Source organism: Astyanax mexicanus, chromosome 6 (assembly GCF_023375975.1).
Source record: "Astyanax mexicanus isolate ESR-SI-001 chromosome 6, AstMex3_surface, whole genome shotgun sequence".
Classification (NCBI taxonomy): Eukaryota; Metazoa; Chordata; class Actinopteri; order Characiformes; family Acestrorhamphidae; genus Astyanax; species Astyanax mexicanus.
In genome coordinates this window covers 1,413,634-1,431,986 of record NC_064413.1, presented here as the reverse complement: position 1 = coordinate 1,431,986, position 18,353 = coordinate 1,413,634, and the positions used below count along the sequence as shown (strand labels likewise).

Below are 18,353 nucleotides of genomic sequence, written 5' to 3'. Positions count from 1 at the left end.
ACAAGAATTCAAGCAGTTCCGCTTTGTTTGATGGCTTGTGCCTAACTTATATCTTACATGATTACACTCAGAGGTTTTTCAATAGGGTTCAGATCTGAAGATTGACAATCAATCGTCAACTTACTTAAATGACAGTCAGCAACCACAGGATGACATCAGGTGACCTATAACAAGAATGGCAAATAGCAGCTGGGGTGAAGTGCAGGGAGTTTAAAATAATCACTTAGAGGCAAGACTAAAGCTTGGAAAAAATAACTTTCTTCAGTGAGAAGCAAAGACGAGCCAAGCTGAAGTTTGCAAAAAATCATAGGAACTGGACTATAGAGGACTGGAGTGAGTCCAGTTTTCAGCTTTGCTCAATACCTGGCCATCAAATGTTTAGATGGAGACTTGCAGAGGTGTTTTCTTTCCAGCAGGACAATGCCAGTACAAACCTAAAGAAACTAAAAACTAATATAAACAGAGAAAGAGGAAAACAATGTAGGTTATCAATTTAAAAATGTCATTATCTAACATTAACAGCAGGGATGAAAGAGGAAAAACAGAGGGAGGGTTTGAGAGGTTTTATTTATGGGAGATGAGAGAATAGCTTTCTATTTCTGTCTGTCTGCCCCACTGCAACAAGAGATGACGGCAGAGGACAGGCCGGACTGGAGAGAGAGAAAGAGAGAGAGGCTTAGGTTTCAGTCTATGGAAGACTATGGACAGCTACGTGTGTGTGTGTGTGTGTGTGTGGTTCTACATAAACAGTGGAGACATTATTCCTGATAAAGAGCGGTCTGTCTGTGTGCTGCAGATTTTCTGAATTCTTCTATGAATCCAGTGCTGTAGGTCTTTCAGAGCAGCGCTGAGTAACAAAGGAAATCTATTGAGAGTAAATCTCTCTTCTGCTTCTGAAACTGGGTCTGATTTTTCACACAAAAGGTCAGATTGTCAGTCAGTGTTTCACTTGTGTCACTCTGCCCCTGACCACGCCCTTCTCCACCCACTCCAGTTCACTGCCCTTGACCACGCCCTTCTCCATCTTTCACCAGTTACTTTAAATCAGTCAAATCCGTCAGAACATCAAGTTTTATCTAAATAAGTTATCAGTAAAAAACTAAAATGTGCATTTTAGTTGCATGAAGAAAAATCAGAATGGTTCCTAATTGTCACTATGGTGTCTTAGTTGATTGCTACGATGTTGCTAGGTGGATGCTGGCTGGTTCCTATAGTGTTGCTAGGTGATTGCTAGCTTGTTGCTATGGTGGTTGCTAGCTGGTTGCTTTATTAGTGTTGCTAAGCTTTTGCTCAGTAGCTCAGTACTAAGGTGGTTATTTTCTGTTGTATAGTTCTTGGTTTCTACGGTTTTGCTAGGTGGTTGCATGAGTGTTGGTAGCTGGTTGCTTTAGTGTTGCTAGGTGGTTGCTGGCTCATTGCCATGGTGTTTCTAGGTGGTTGCTGGCTTGTTCCTAATTGTATTCCTAGGTGGTTGTGTTGCTATGGGGTTGCTGGGTCGTTACATGAGTGTTGCTAGCTGGTTGCTATGGTGTCCAAGTTGGTTGCTTTGGTGTTGCTGGTGGCTGTTGGGACACAGAATGGCTTATGGCTTGGGACTGTGTAATAATGAATCAGGGAGGAACGATATTTACAGAGTTCTCTGTGTTTCTGTGTCTTTTTTTCCCAGTTATTATGATGAAAGTGTGAATGTGCTGTGTGTGTAAGTGTGTAAATGCTGCAGTAGAGAGTAACACTAAAGTATTTAGTAACACTAAAGTATTTGTAAATTAAAAAAGATTTTGCATCCATTTCCTATAATGCAACAGCCATTTCTTAAAATATACAGTTTTTAGATACTTTTAAAGCTCCTTATTTTAATTTGTATTTGTATTTGTAGTGTGTGTGAGTAAAATTTAAAAATATCAGCATGCTGATATCAAAACATGCGTTTAACTGTGTTATTTATTTATTTATTTAATTATTATTTTAATCGCTCGAGCTGGCATTATCTTTGAACAAGATAAAGAAAATAAAAGTCCCCTACGTACGTTGTTAGCTTTAGTTCACTTTAATGCCAGCTCTAGTGATTAAATTAATAATACAGAAAAATAAAGCAGTTAAACACTTGTTCTAATATCTGCATGTCGCTTGAATTTGTGCGTTTTTTTTATTTTTTTTTATTATTTTATTATTTTTCTCTCACAGGCCGGGGGTGATTTCCGGTGTATGAGCAGGAAGTGACAGGAAGTAAACACGGCGCTCGCTGTTTGTTAGCTTTTGCGCTTTTTTCCCCTCTTTTTTCTCTTTTTGTCGCTTTGAATCTATAGCGGGTGAATCTATAGCAGGTTACAGTTAAGGTCAGTATCTTGTTTAGCCCCTCTGTGTTTGTATAAATGTATTTTTATTATGTAAAGGAGCTTAAATAGAGCGGACATGCTATGCTAAGCTAAGCTAGCTGCTGCAGCTAACGATGGGGAGCTCTGCATGGTAGCTAGGCTAACTCTGCTGAGCTTGTGTCAAAATATTGCGATAAATTATGTTTATAGAACCAAGTGGAACACAAATTTATAAAAACTGAAAAATGCATGAATTTCTACTATTAATTTCTGGCCCTTCAAATGAATTAACAGAACAAGCACACAAAATAATATTTATTAGAACATCACTTCCATCTGTATATTATTATAATGAAGATAACCTGCTTTGATTTTGAGTTCCATATGTCTTATGATGCTCTGATAAGATGCATCATGCACGAAATGTTTCAAAGATGCAGTATTTTGCACAAAAAAAAAGTTAAGGTTAAATAGTTTGCCATAAGATGTGTTATTTTTTGCTATCCTGCTGCAGGATAGCAGAATAATTTACTACTAAAAGTTATCTTTTAAAAAGAGAAGCCGATTTTTACATATTTTAATATGGTCCAGCCATCGCCTCACACTCCTGTTATTTTCCTTTCTCTCAAGTTTTCTGAGATGTCTCATAATAAATAATAGTATTTGGTACTTTGGAAGTTTTAGTTTGATAATTTGGAACTACATGGTCTTAAAAGTTTGAGATCTACAGTTTTAGAGCAGTTCCAGATGTAAAAATGAAGAATGTTGATGTGAAATCTTTAATGTCAGTAGTCAGTGTGAACTAGGTAGTTACAGATGTGCTTAACTGTCACAGATCTTAACCACAATGTTGTCTCTTTATCAGACATGAACGGCCAAGCTGATTTAGATGTTGATTACAAGCGGAAATACAAAAACCTCAAGCGGAAACTGAAGTTTCTGGTCTATGTAAGTATGCTACTTTCTGTTTTTATTATTATGTTTCCCTTGGGGCACATTTATTCATTTGGCTACTTATTTTATTTCAGGAGCAAGAATGTTTTCAGGAGGAGCTGAGAAGAGCACAGAGAAAACTGCTAAAGGTTTCCAGAGACAAAAGGTTAAGAGTTGTAATGAACACCAACTTTGTAAAGTCTGTGATAAAAAATAATTATCATTTTGTCATTATTGTCATTATACGGCCTTCAGTTTGACTATTGTGCACGTGCACATTGCGATTATGTTAAAATAATATAATGTGCAGCCCTAGTTAACTCTACCCTTTAAAATTCACTTATGACAGCAAATAAACAGTGCTTGTATGTTTATAATAGTTAAGAATGAGAAATAATTCTACAAAAAATAGCCCTTTTCTAAACAGTAATTTGTCTTCTCAAGAATGGAAACTTAAGTTGACAAATTAAAGCACAGATACTAATAGATAATAGATACTGACTTTCTGATGAGAGTCAAATCCAAATACAGTTACTTAAATACTATCAAGTTCGAGTACAAATACTATAGACAATTCTGAGTACAAATAATATTAAGTATTGAGACGTTGTTGACACACATAACTCACATTACATTTATTTCTTATCTGTCTCAGTTTCTTATTGGACAGATTGTTACAGTACGAGCGGGTGGACGAGGACTCCTCTGGTAAGTCTTAATATATTCAGATTTAAGGTTTACTAATATGGTTTTATTTTTATTAAACTATTAAACAAAAGGACATTATATGTATTATTAACAATAATACAAACTTATTTGTATTCACAAGACTCCGATGCTACAGCCTCCTCAGAGAGTGATGGAGAGGGAGCGAGAGATCGGGAAGCAGGAAAGAAGTGAGTCCATTAGGATCTCCATTATAGACAAAGTGGTGTGTAGCGGTGTATAGTGGTGTGCTAAAGCATTTAGATAGCGTTAATTATGGTACTAATCACGAGTTTTGTCTTTTTGACAGTTTCACTAAACTGTTTGATTTTAGCTGACTCCACCGTCTTACCTCAAATCTGAAAAGGGCTATAAAAAAAAATAGGAGGAGTAGTTTGTGTTTGGGAGGGGCACTGAGTGATGTATGGGTTTAGAGGCGGGGCAGGAAGGAGAGCTGACTAATTGGCTGAGCTGCAGATTACGCAGATTTATTATTGATTGATTGATTGACTTGCGTATTGAGATGATATGTCAAAATAAGGTTCAGGAAAGAGACAATTTTATGATTTTTATTTATTATATTTTGACACTGTACTTTCTTTTATAATTACAGTAATGCTTTTTAGTAATGTTCTTCATCAGACATGAAAGCTTTTATGCTTGAATAGTGGTGTAATGTCAGGCAGAACACTAACAAAAATCTTGGCTAAATCTGTTAAGGGATTTAGTGGCTCTTTAAAAAAAACGATTGCACTTTAAAATGACTGTAAATTTTAGTGCTTTAATTATTTACTTATGCTTATTTAATATACAAAGGTGTACAAAATGTAGCAGCATTTTATCACTAATTTATTTAGATTTGATGCCTCGTGTCTGATTGGAGTATCTATAAGACCTGTATGTATTGCTATTTGTGAACTATTCATCAATATTTCCTGCAGGAGGCGGAGTCCTGGAGTTCCACCCCTCCCTTCATCCTCGTCACCCCACCTCTCTCTCCTCCCGCGGTCAGGAGCGAACCCCCTTCAGCCCTCAACACCCACCCAGTATCTCAACACGGTCAGTATGGGTTTTACAGCTCAGACCACGCCATCCACCTAATCAAACATGAGCTCACGACTTCCAGTTTACAGCATTTTACATTCAGACTGTGTTTTGTTGCACATTATTTCTGCCATTTGTTGTTTTGGCATTCAGCTTTTATTTATTCATTGTTTTCTTTCTCTTTTATGTTCTCCTGTTGCCATAATCATCTGCTTGTTTTGGACCACTGGGAAAAACTCCATCTTTTCGGGTGGGCGATGTGTGTGTGTGTGTGTGTGTGTGTGTGTGTGGGGTGAACAGTTACCCTTCCCTCCTGACTATTTGGCTCCCTCTGCTGAACGAGTGAAGAAAGAGAAAAAAGCAAAACCGTCCAAACAAAAGAAAGATCCTGCAGGAAAGGTGAGGCAGTAATAAAAGGAGACGCAGTGGCTTTTAAAAGCACGACATCCAATAATATAACACCAATATTGTTGCAGATACATGTATAAAATCATTCTTATATCACCACTGTTGGAATAAAATCTCTTAAAAAAACTGTATAAAAACTTTTATTAGAATTCGATGTTTATATATATTTTTTCTTAATTGAGGGAGTGAGACAAGAGAAAAAATAAATCAGAAAATAGAGAAACAGAACAAATCCAATGAGAGAAAAAACCTAAACAATATCCAGTATAAGAGCACAAGAATAATACACAAAAAAATAAATGTACAAAACTAAAAAAAAAAAAAAAAAACTAAACCCAATTCCTCCGTATTTCCCCTTCTTTAAACCCCCTTTAGCCCCTCCCCACCTCATCCCACCCCTCTCACATTAACCCCCATCTCTATCCTCCCTTCCAAAAATTTTATTCATCATGAAATTCTGATACATTTCACTCACTTACATTAACACACTTATATAGCCCCTTTTTGACACTCAAGGTACCCAAGAATTCTTTTAATTATATTCCACACACACTTAACACACACCAGCCAATCACGTACAGCGTACTCTCAACCAGAAACAACCCTGCACCTGGAGTTATTATAATGAGATATTTTTAATTTGTCTAAGAAATCATTTCGATTTATTATTATTTTGAGATTTATTTCTTATTATTTTAATACAATGTTACTATTTTTTATGATGCATTTGTTTATTTACCACCCATTAATGTAAGATCATTTATTATCTCATTACTTAATTACTGACTCTTTACTGAGTCCTTAATAAATTACTGTAGTAATCTTGCTATTGCAAGATTTTTTTTTTCCATTATTTTGAGTCATTGGTGAAATTTGGTTTATCATTATTTGTAAGAGATTAACTTTTAAGATATTATTTAATCTTGAGTTGTTGCTTTATGTGGTTCAGAGGAACAACAATTGATCAAATTACTAATTACATCAAAAAACAAGTTATTTAAGTGTTAGTCATTTTTATATGCCTTTACTTTTATTTGTAATTATTTTGAGATATTTTTTTGTCTTGAGTTAAAGGACCAAATTACTAATTGCATTGAAAACAAGTTATATAATTTTCAGACTCATTATTTTCAAACATTATACATTACATCAAAGACCCTACTTAAAGATAATGCCACCATTTTTACAGAGGCAGAAAAAAGCAGATTAGTCGTAGTGGATCTGCTATAAGTCTATAAAGTTTTTTGTATCTGTAATTTTCTATTTAACATTACATTAGTTAGTGTTTAATGTTTTACCTGTTAGAATCTGTAATCTACAGGGTACATTTTAGCCTTGTTTTTCTTGTTTTTCCTCAATATTCTCTCTTTCTCTCTCCTGCTGTAGGTGGTCTCCCCTCTGGGCTCTAATTACCCAGCAGGCAGTGCTCCGGGTGCGGGTTCCTCTGGTCCGTTCAGCTGGGTCCCGCGGCAGATGCTGAGCGGAGATGCTGCGGAGGAGGAGGGAGAGAGCGAGGGAGACAGTGACGGAGGAGAGGAGGAGCGAGGAGAGGGAGAGGAAGCTGAGCTGGTCATTGACATTCCTAACGAGTGAACAGGAAGCAGAAACAGACTCAAACCTCAAACAGAACCTCGAAAAGACACACCGTCACAAAGTGATCCTGTTTTACAGCATCCGTGAGCCCATTAACACACAGTGTTTACAGACACAGCTGTTCCAGTGTCGCGTTAGCATGAGAAGACTCAGTGTATGATTATCTCATAACTCTTTATATCTCAATATTTTTCACCTGTTTTTGAGGTGAAAGTGTTTTTGGAAAGTGAAATAAAGAATAAGATAAGTTTGTGAATACACTGCACGTGAATACACTGTGAATTAGGGGTGAGCGATATGGCCCTAAAATAATATCACAATATTTTATGGTATTTTTGTGTTAACGATACTCTTAGCGATACAACAATACACTAAATTTAAAACAAAATTTAAAAAATATTTTAAAAAATACACTGTTGCAACAAAATGAAAATAAAATGTTATTAATGCATACGATATGATGTGGCACCCCCCTAACTGAGATATTTAAAAATACAATAAATGTTACTGGACAGATATAATCTGTCTCTAGTAGATATACAGCTCTGAAAAAAAAAATAAGAGAGCACTTAAAAATTATGATTTTCTTTTTTATTTTACCAAATTGACAACCTCTGGAATATAATCAAGAGGAAGATGGATGATCACAAACCATCAAACCAACAAACTGAACTGCTTGAATCTAAAAGCAGTGTGTAAGACTGGTGGAGGAGAACATGATGCCAAGATGCATGAAAAAAACTGTGATTAAAAACCAACCAGGGTTATTCCACCAAATATTGATTATTTCTGAACTCTTAAAACTTTATGAATATGAACTTGTTGTTTTCTTTGCATTATTTGAGGTCTGAAAGCTCTGCATCTTTTTTTTAATTTCAGCCATTTCTCATTTTCTGTAAATAAATGCTCTAAATGAGAATATTTTTATTTGTAATTTGGGAGAAATGTTGTCTGTAGTTTATAGAATAAAACAACAATGTTCATTTTACTCAAACATAAACCTATAAATAGGTCTCCTATTGTTTTCCAGAGCTGTATAAATTGTGCAGTCCCAGAAACAGTGTATAAAGAAACCTAAACACTACCTTAGCTACTCTGAAGGAACATAATCTGGTTCTGGAAGACCAGGAATGTGTGTGTGTGTGTGTGTGTGTGTGTGTGTGTGTGTGTGTGTGTTTTGTAACACTATGCTGTATAACTGCATGTCTGAACTGATTTCAGGGAGCTTAAGGGCAGAATAGGTGTGGCTGAGAGAAACTTTTCAATCTCTTTTATTTCCACCTTCATTCTGTAAATCCCTCCCAGTGACCTGCTCTACAAAACCTTAGTGTTTACCATATAGAGGATTATAAGTTATATGTAGGGTTATCTTTAAAAAATTATATATGATTCAATTTATATAATGAGATTGCATCTAACATAACTTAGTGATAGCTTCGTTAAATACTAATAGCATTTAATAAATATTTTTACATTGGCTTACAAAAGTATTCATACCCCTTGAATTTTATTGAGATTTTAAGTCATTGACCAACACAAAGTAGCATCTAGAGACTGAGGTTGTAACCGAAATGTCTCCCTATTTACTATTTGGTGCAATATTAAGTACGTCTGCCATTTTTCTCTTAGTATCCGAATCAAAATGAAATTGGAGCGTGATTTTGAGGGCACCATAAACTCCCATAATGCATCATGAATTTTATTAAACATTGATGCTCACTACTCAAGCTAAATGTGTCCCAGAATGCATTGCGAGTCTCCCTACCAAGCAACAGACCAGCTTAATAAACAGAGCAGATAAAAAAAAAGCCATCAGGGTTGCCAGATTGTTACAGTGTAATTCAGGTAAAACCAAGTCAATACATAACACAATACTGCAAAACTGCAGAGAAAACCACCCAAAAACGATGTTCAGCTGATGTTCAGCATATAAACAATATTACAGGGTTTATTCCAACATGATCTTAAATAAAATATATAATATTTAATATTAGCCTAATTTCTAAAGTCTTAACACTTGGTAGTTTTGGTGGCATGAAATCACCCAATCTGGCAACATTGTGAGCTGGTGTACAATTTTAATTCCAGATGTTTCTCCATGTATTTCATTCATATTGTGATTATGGATTATGTTTGTTAACGGTCTAAATATATAACATAATATAAAGAGAGAGATTACTCCATGATCAGCTCAGAGCTTCACTAACTTTCATTCAGAGCTTTCGTTCAGGTGTTCATGTTTAAGCGACCTGATGGAGTGAACTACATAGTCTAACCCTATATACTGCATCACTAATAAGGGAGTAGGGAGACGTTTCGGTCACAGCCCCAGATTTTCTTTTTGCCACTCTTTCATAAAGGCCAAATTTGTGGAGTGAATGACTTATAGTTGTCCCTTTGGATCTCTGCAGCTCCTTCAGAGTGACCATATGCCTCTTGGCTACTTCTCTGTCCAGTGCTCTCCTTGCTGGATCTGTCAGTTCCAACTTTATTCCAATTATATGCTGTTTGTGTTGGTCTATCACTTGCAATCTCAATAAAATATATGTAAATCTGTGGTGGTAAGGTGACCAAAGTGGTATTAATACTTGTGCATGCATGTTAATGTGTGTACATTAACCAACCACTTAAATGCTCTATAAATAAATTCTACTGCACCTTTAAGAGAGAAACTGAGAGAGAAACTGCTAGAAAGCGAGAGAGAGGGAATGCATGGGTGTCTGCTGAGTGAGTGAGTGAGTGAGAGTGTGTGTTGGAGAATGCTGACTTACAGGTAATGGTGATAGGTGTGTGAGGGCGTGTGCACAAGTTTGTGTGCATTGCAGCTGAGCCGTTGCCAGAGGAACTGATTTATGAAAGAGAGAGAGAGAAAAGTTGAGAGAGAGAAGAAGCAAAAAGGAAGAAAGAGAGAGAGAGAGTGCAGACTTGCAGGGTCTTGTTGTTTTCTTGTTGTTTGAGAAATAGACAGAGAGAGAGAAAGAGAGAGAGATACAGTGACCTTAGCTCTTTTTTGCATAGTCTATTAATTAGAAGCATTGAAAGTAAAAGAGGAGAAAAAGAGAGAAAGAAAGAAAGAAAGAGAGAGAGAGAGATAGTGCCGACATTGCAGGGTCTTGTTGTTTGTAAAAATAGACAGAGAGAGAGAGAAATACAGTGACCTTAGCTCTTAGTTCTGCATAGTCCATTAATTAGTAGCATTTAGAGTAAAGGAGGAGAAAGAGAGATAGAGAGAGAGAAAGAGAGAGAGAAAGGGGCAGATCTGCAGGCTGTAGTTGAGTGTAATTGCTGCCTCAGTGCTGTCAGTCGCAGGCAGTGCCAGGCTGCAGCAGTGACAGGGCAGCAGCAGTATCTGCAGTGGGTTATTGGTGGGGTTTTGGACCATGCTGGTTCTGGCTGCTCTCCTGCTGGGCCTGCTGGCTCACACACTCCACGCCTCCCATCCAGAACGGCACCAGTGTGAGGAGAACTTCTACAAACACACTCTACCGCGGCACATCGTCCACTCGGGCCTGGAGAAGTGGTGCCACGGTCCGGCCGGGCGCTCCTACACCTCCCTGTACCACACCGAGTGCCAGGCCAGCGTTTACACTGCCTTCCATCTGAGCCACAGCAACGGATGGGGTAAAGGAACCTCAGAGAAGGTACACTCTTCTGTTCCTCGTTCTTCTTTTCTTTTGTGCTTTCGTTTTTCTAACATGCGGCTTATGCAGATAACAAGCAACTATTAAGCATCTCTCAAACTAGTCTATCTTTGAAGATAATTTTACATTTAGACATTTAGCTGACGCACATATCCAGAAAGGTTTTTCCTCTTACAGAGTTGGACCAATGTAGTGTTAGGAGTCTTTCCCAATGACTCCTGACTTATTGGTGTAGCGCAGCATTCAGTCACACAGGCCGGGAATTGAACCCCAGTCTCCCACATGATACTCTAAACCAGTGGCAACTCAGTAATTGAGTTGAGCCTGTTTGCCATTGACCGCTTTTCCTATCTTTTCTATTGGCATACTGGGTGTCGCACACCATCCCCGCCCGCCATCTTTGTTCTTTTGAACATGTTAAGGCATGTTCGCAAGAACAATAGGACAAAATAACACCTGAAACACTTAATTGTTGGTATCCTTTGTGCAAAAATCTCTTTGAAGTGAAGAGAAGAAACATTACCAACATTACAAAGCTGAAAAGGTACAGCTTTACAGTCCCAACTGTATTTTGAATGTGGTTATTTTGGTAGTCGACTAATCTGATGATTATTTTTCCTACTAGTCGATTAGTCAACGATTATTTCTGCCATTTGTCCTTCATCTCTTAAAACAATAGAAACAGCTGAACATGAGATTTAAAAGCCATTTAAATGTGTAAATATGTAATCTGTTGTGTTTGAGCACTTTTGGAGACACAGACTAAGTTGAGTGTAACCTGTGTGATTAAGCCATTTACCCACATTTATCTCCCACTGCGTTTCTGTCCCCAGCACACAAATGAACGATTAGTCGACAATGAAATTTGTAGTCGACAGATTTAAATAATCGACATTGCCGATTATATCGACTAATCGTTGCAGCCCTGAAGTGCAGGAATGGATGTAAATTAATAAATTAAATAAAAGATGATCAGACAAAACATGAAATACTTGCATATATACTGTGTGCATTTATACTGTCTGCAATGAAAATATCATTTTTCATTTTCAAAAAAATAAATTATTCATCTGTAATATAAAGACAATAACAACTATCACTTATTCTGTATAAACTATGTAAATCTATTTATAACAGTAGGAATAAGCCATGGCACAGTTTCAATTTCACAGAATTTTTCATTTGAGACCCTTTTTTCTGTATCAGTTTCCTTGGTCTCCTGAGTGGTGTAGCAACAAATGACCTCAAATTATTTAAGCAGATTGATTTTTTTTCCAGGGTTACACGTGTCTGACACACTGCTTTCTTCTTCTAACAATCCCAAATTAAAAAAGCATAAATGGCCATGCTCTTTCTGGGTGGGCAGATGATGCTCTTATCCCACATCATTCATCAATATCTTGCAATATTGGTTAATCAGGGCTGTATCACCTGTATCAGGGCAGGCATGCATTACTCCCCACCCTTCTAGTATTGGGAGCATTGCAAAAGATAGTGGGAGTTTATATAAACTGGGATTAAGTATTTGACCATCCAATCCATCAACTTTTATTAGAAATGAGAAATACCGTTCATATCTAGGCAGAAAATCTTGGTTGAGCAACTTGTGACCTCAAATTGAACTCAAATGAATGTGTATTTTATATTTCCTGCATCTACCTGCAGGATGAAACCTGGAATGGTGAAGACTCCAGCGTGTTCATCCCATCTCTCTACAAACGGAACCGGGAAATACTTCCGACATCCGACAGCCTCTCCCCTCTCCAGAAAGTGGACACCCTCACTGCAGAGCTGGTGGAGAGCCAGATCATCCCTCTCTGCTCTAAAGGAGGGGGTGAGGTTTACGTCCAGAGCGGGGTGGGGGCGCTGAACCGGTGTGAGGCAGGGCTGCTGTGGACAGCAGTGTGTTGCTCTGCACCAGACGGAGCCGCCAGCTTTAGCATGGGAATGGTTCTGGAAGGAGGCGACGACGTGAAGGTTGTGAGTGTGGAGGAGCTGGAGAAGCTGGTGGGGATTGGGGAGCTGTTTTTGGGAGGGTGTGGTCAGGGAGTGAAGAGTCGTGAGGAGATGATGTCCATCTCCAAAGAAGGGATGGAGAACGTACAAGAGGCGGAGGTGACTGATGAGACAAAGATATACAGGGATAGTAGATTGGAATCACTGAACAATGAAGTAAAAGAAGAGGTATCGAGCTATACAACGCAAAAATCTGAAACCAGCTCTGATCCTTTAGAGCAAGAACCCGAAACCAGCTCTAAATCTCTAAATCAAGAACCCGAAACCAGCTCTAAATCTCTAAATCAAGAACCCGAAACCAGCTCTAAACCTCTAAATCAGGCATCTGAAACAAGCTCTATTGAAGAAACCTCAATCGAGCAAAGCTTGAGCGAGAAAAGTACTTTTACAAACGACACCGAACCCTCAGAAAGTGTCTTGCTCTACATCCTGTCCTCCTCCTTTTCTCTCCTTTATGCTCCTCTGTCACCAATCGTCTCCACCTTGACCAACCTCCCCTCTCAGATCACGTACGTCCTGCAAGAGGACGCAGCCGTACTCACAGCCCTGCCCGGGGACACCCTTACTCTGGGTAGGGACATCGTTTGCGGTGTGGCCTCTGGAGTGGAGAATGTGTGGGACGTCCTGTATCAAGTTGTCGAGACTGGGGTGGGATCAACCTACTTCTGCCTCAAGACGTTAACGGGTACCCTGCTGATGTCCTGCCAGGAAGGGGTGACGGGTACCGGCACGCTCGTGTCCGATGCTCTGGGGCTGGCGACTGGAACGACTGGACAAGTCTTGGGGACGGGGTCGTCTCTGGTGGGGTCGGCAGGATGTGGTCTGGTTGGGTACCTGGGCACTTTAGGCTGGGAGATGGGTCACCAAGTGAAAAAGGCGGGAAGAGGGATTGGAGTTCTTCTGTGGAGAAGCCAGAAAGGACTCGGTCACCTGCTAAGAACGGCGGGCGCCGTCGCAAAAGGAGTGTTGGACAATGCCGTGGAAAACGTGCAGGAAGCTTTTGAAGGGACGGAAAATGTGGACGAAGCTGTGCAGGAAGCTTCCGCAGGAGCAGAAAGCGTGGTGGAGACTGTGCAGGAGGTTTCCAGTGTGGTGGAGAATGCGGACCAATCTGTTGAAGAAAAGGTGCAGCAGGAAGGCGCCACAAAAAAGTGAGATATACTAGTGCATCTCAAATGCACTAAAATTAGAATATCATTAAAAAAAGTTGTTTTTTATTTCAGTAATTCAGTTTTTTTTAAATGTGAAACTCATATATTATATTATATAGATGTATTATTACACACACAGAGTGATCTATTTTAAGTGTCTATTTCTTTTGTCGTTGATGAATGATTATGGCTTACAGCCAATGAAAACCCAAAAATGAATTGGTACTTGAATTGGCAATGTGTGCAGTGTGCCCACTGGAAATCCTGCTGGAAAATGAAATCTGCATCTCCATAAAAGTTGTCATCAGCAGAGGGAAGCATTAAGTGCTGTAAGATTTTGCTGGGAAACAAAACTGCACTGACCGGGAATTACTGAAATAAATCACCTTTTTAATGATATTTAAATTTTTGGAGTTGCAATAGAAGATCATCCTATGAAAAGACAAGCAGAATGTGAACAACAGTTTTTCAGTTTTTGGTCTTTGGAAGGAAAATGCTGGAAAATAACCAACATCAGTCTCTAGTTCAAATGGGTTTAATCCACGCTCTACCTATTAATGTATTTTTTTACGTAATTAATGTTGCTAGGTCAGGAGTGGTAGGAATAATGGGGTATTTTCTAGGGAATAGGATCTACAGCTCTGGAAAAAATGAAGAGAGTTTCTCTGATTTTGCTATTTATAGGTTTATGTTTGAGTAAAATGAACATTGTTGTTTTATTCTATAAACTACAGACAACATGCAGAAAGATGCAGAGCTTTCAGACCTCAAAACAAGTTCATGTTCATAAAGTTTTAAGAGTTTAAAGACTTCAGAAATTAATATTTGGTTGAACAACCCTTGTTTTTAATGACAGTTTTTGTTCATGCATCTTGGCATCATGTTCTCCTCCACCAGTCTTACACACTGCTTTTGGATAACTTTATGCTGCTTTACTCCTGGTCCAAAAATTTAAGCAGTTCAGTTTGGTGGTTTGATGGTTTGTGATCATCCATCTTCCTCTTGATTATATTATATATCCAGAGGTTTTTAATTTTATAAAACCAAAGAAACTCATCATTTTTAAGTGCTTTCTAATTTTTTCCAGAGCTGTATAATGGGAATGTTCGGACAAAAACAAAAATAAAAAACTTTGGTGTCATTGGTGTGGAAGTGTTATTTTATTTCAGTTTAGTAGTGTATGGTACTGTGTGTAATGACTCTATAGTTCTCTGTAGAGTAACTCTCAGTTTCTGCTGCATCTTTTGTTTTAAATGGAAGGCTGGTCATATACTGTATAAAATAAACGTCTTATTTTGTTTCTCAGTGATTTATTACTAGTTAAACCTGAATGAGGATGAATAACTGAATGAAGGTTTTCAGGTTTATATGAGTGTGATTCCCTAAACTAACCATAAACAACTTATTGTGGAACTCTGGGCAGCTGGAAAGAAGACAATAAACAATTAAGAATTCACTTATATCTGAATAAAATGCTGTTTTCTGATTTTATGACGGTTGTGTCATTATGCTAATAATAATAAGATGCTAATATATGTGTATTTAGTCTACATTTAGGATATATTTACATGAAACATGCTGAATTATACCATTAGCCCACAATAACCATATCAGTACTGTGAAGAGAAAACAGTATGATACTTTTTTTCAACTCTGAATCTAATAACACATGTATTTAACTATTCAAAACATGTACTGGTCAAACTTAGGCAGCTTTACTTCATTTTTTTTTCAAGGTTTTTAATCTGAAAACGTATGTGAGATTTAAAAATGATTTATTAAACAAAAGGATAAATGATGAACCAAACAGAATTGGGGAAAAGTGGTTTACATAAATGAATATTCACATTAATAAATCAATAAACCAGGGGACAATACTCACTCCTGTTACTGGAACTCACTCCTGTTACTGACACTTTTTTTTTTTTTGCACAGAATTGGCAAAAACATGAAAAACAGCTAAATGGCGGCTATGCTAATAGCATGAGGACACTGAGCACATTCTAGTCATTTCCCCAAAATATGTATTTTAAAAATAAACCAATAAGATGTAAGAATTAATGTAGGTAACAGGACTGAGTGTTGAGATCGTTTTCCTCCGTCATCGTTACAATAAGATCAAATATACAGAAAACAAAAACAATGAGGGAACTTAATTCTGGTGTTCCCATGACCTTCAGAACCAGAACCAGCTGATGTCACTTCCTGTTGTAGAAGTGACTTCCTGTTGTAGAATGTTTCAGATGATTCAGATGGGGTAATGTGTTAAGGTAAAAGGACTGAGTGAAACCACAACACTAAAATGTGTTTTTTAACTTTTTAACTAAATATTTTGAAAAAAGTAATTTTTTCACAACAATGCACAAACAATACATCTCTGAAGGATTTTAGTTATAGTCATAGTTATATTTCATCATAAAGTTAGAGAGTTAGAGAGTGGGGGTGGGTAACAAATGGTATTTTTTCAGTGTTCTAAGTTGTTTTTATTAATGTTTTAAATTAAATATATTTTTTTGCAATTAGGTCAATACAAAAGAGTATGTTCTCTATGTAATTAAACAGGTGAATCAATTATTTTGGAAAATAATTAATTGCTGTGAATCTTTTGACTCCTGTCTCAACGCTTCCATCTAGTGTCCAGTTTTATTTACTACAATACCTGTTTATATGATTATAAACTTAATAATCTCTTAATTTACACTTACATTAATGTTTTTTAAGTGATGACCTAACGAAGCTTCCTTTACTGTCATCACGTGATAAGGTGAGAAGCGTTTGAAATGAGGCATCGAAACAGTGTGTCGATACTTCACAGATATTTCACAGCGCGCGCTGTCGGCTCTGCTTTGATGCTCTGTATGGAGAGGTAGCTCTCTACTGCGCAGACTCCGGCGTTGCTGCTCTGTGATAGAGCCTCTCTGTTTAACTAGTGTTTGGAGTTTATTAGATTAGCCTCTGTTGAGTTTCTGTTTAAAAGTTTTTTTTTTTATAAATTATATTAAATCACTTAATAAACTTATTTTTAATCAGATCTATAATCACAGCTCTCAGTCATGACAGTGAGATCAGTAGAGTTAGTGCTGCTGCTGTGTTTGTGTTTGTGTGTGGATCCTCTGTGGGTAAGAACTGCTTTTTTATTTAAAAACATGTTTAATACTAACTTAATTTGATTTAGTAAGGTTAACCCTGGTTTATATACACAGTACCAGTACCAAAGTTTGGACACACATTCAGTTTGGACTTCTCATTCAGTGTATTTTCTATATTTTTATGATTTTTTTTACATTGTAAATTTAACACTTTCAAGACTATATTAAAGCTCTACAGGAACACATGCAGAACTTTTCTGTAAACAAAAAACAAATATATATTTTTAAACAAACCAGAATTAGTTAAAATTCTACTTTAAAAAATTATTTTAAATAAAATAATTTTATTTTTTTTAATATCTTATTTACTTGTGTGCGATATCAGAGTATTGCTTTCTCAAAAATACTATGAAATATCGTGATATAATTTTAGAGCCATAAAAACACAGAATATTTAAATCTTCTAAACATTTTCAAGACTATATTAAAGCTATAAAAGAACACTTAGGCCGGATTATTCTTTAAACACAAAAAGTGTTAAACAAACAAGAATATGTTAAAATTCTACTTTGAATTCTTCAAATATAAGGACAGATCTGCAAACTCTTGCATATTAAGAACAGATTTGTACTTAAAAGAGTATAAAGCTTGTTGCTGGGACTGTAGCTTATATAATTAGGTACAATAGAGTGTAATCTTACAATGAATGTTTTTTTTTGTACCCATGTCTTTTGTACCAGTAAAGATAATAAAAATATACATTGTATTGTTTATTAGTACAGTGATACAGATTACCGAATGTGTTTTTTATATCTGTTATACCTGAAAAGTACAGGAAAGTACTTCTATCGTACCTACTTTTTTAGTGTGTGGTATTTTAATCTCAGTTCATCAGGTTTAGATCAGGGGATTAATGTGGAGGAATAACACTTTTTTACTATTTACTATGCAATTCTATATGTGCCCCTTAACTGTTTTCATGTCATTAATATTAATCTACCATGTAGAAAATAATAAAAATATAAATATTTTTATAAAAAATATAGAAATAAATAAAGAAAAACACTGAATGAGCTTTTGACTGGTGCTGTATATATGCTTATATATATATATATATATATATATATATATATATATATATATATATATATATATATATATATATATATATTGTATTAAGCATCAGTCTAGTGTTTGCTACTTTTTTAAGTGCTGCTATAAAATTGTTGTGTTCTGTTTTATTTGTAGGGTCAGCAGTCCGTGGCACGTAAGATGCAAACCTTTGTAGCTTCTCTTTATAAAGTTGTTTTTTAATGCTTAAAAAAATTAGAAAAAATGGTTTAGTGCCTCTTTATGTGATTGATTATATAAAAATTTAATTTGTATAGCACCTTTTAATACACTGAGGGTTTTCGAAGTGCTTTACAGAAATATTTAAAACTTTAAGATTGTAGAGTT

At 36.6% G+C, this 18,353-nt stretch overlaps 3 protein-coding genes across 5 annotated transcripts in view; all 3 read left to right on the top strand.

Annotated features, from left to right (window-relative positions):
• The window catches only part of mdc1 (mediator of DNA damage checkpoint 1), a 75,223-nt gene extending 59,926 nt beyond the window's left edge, over nucleotides 1–15,297 (top strand). The window contains exon 13 of the mRNA XM_049479963.1: nucleotides 14,832–15,297. The gene's annotated coding sequence lies outside the window, so the exon portion shown is untranslated. The remainder of the gene's footprint in view (nucleotides 1–14,831) is intronic.
• ino80e (INO80 complex subunit E) lies at nucleotides 2,009–7,254 on the top strand. 2 transcript variants are annotated; one of them, XM_049479967.1, is made up of 8 exons: nucleotides 2,009–2,023; nucleotides 2,185–2,336; nucleotides 3,181–3,263; nucleotides 3,344–3,414; nucleotides 3,904–3,956; nucleotides 4,078–4,144; nucleotides 4,895–5,012; nucleotides 6,792–7,254. In XM_049479967.1, the coding sequence occupies exons 3-8, from the start codon at nucleotides 3,183–3,185 to the stop codon at nucleotides 6,996–6,998; spliced, it is 597 nt and encodes a 198-aa protein (XP_049335924.1). In that variant the 5' UTR covers nucleotides 2,009–2,023; nucleotides 2,185–2,336; nucleotides 3,181–3,182; the 3' UTR covers nucleotides 6,999–7,254. The 2 variants fall into 2 exon arrangements, with proteins under 2 accessions (XP_049335924.1, XP_007255949.1); XM_007255887.4 differs by lacking the exon at nucleotides 2,009–2,023 and adding an exon at nucleotides 5,298–5,396.
• The window catches only part of LOC103032795 (uncharacterized), a 249,132-nt gene continuing 240,514 nt past the window's right edge, over nucleotides 9,736–18,353 (top strand). Inside the window, exons 1-2 of one of the 2 annotated variants that reach the window (XR_007439361.1) lie at nucleotides 9,736–10,639; nucleotides 12,305–14,661. Coding sequence is in view for 1 of the 2 variants with exons in the window: in XM_007255886.4 (XP_007255948.3) it covers nucleotides 10,379–10,639; nucleotides 12,305–13,810 (1,767 nt within the window). In the remaining variant the exon portion in view is untranslated. Of the gene's footprint in view, nucleotides 10,640–12,304; nucleotides 14,809–18,353 lie in introns of those variants that run through there. The other variant, XM_007255886.4, reaches the window with a different exon arrangement.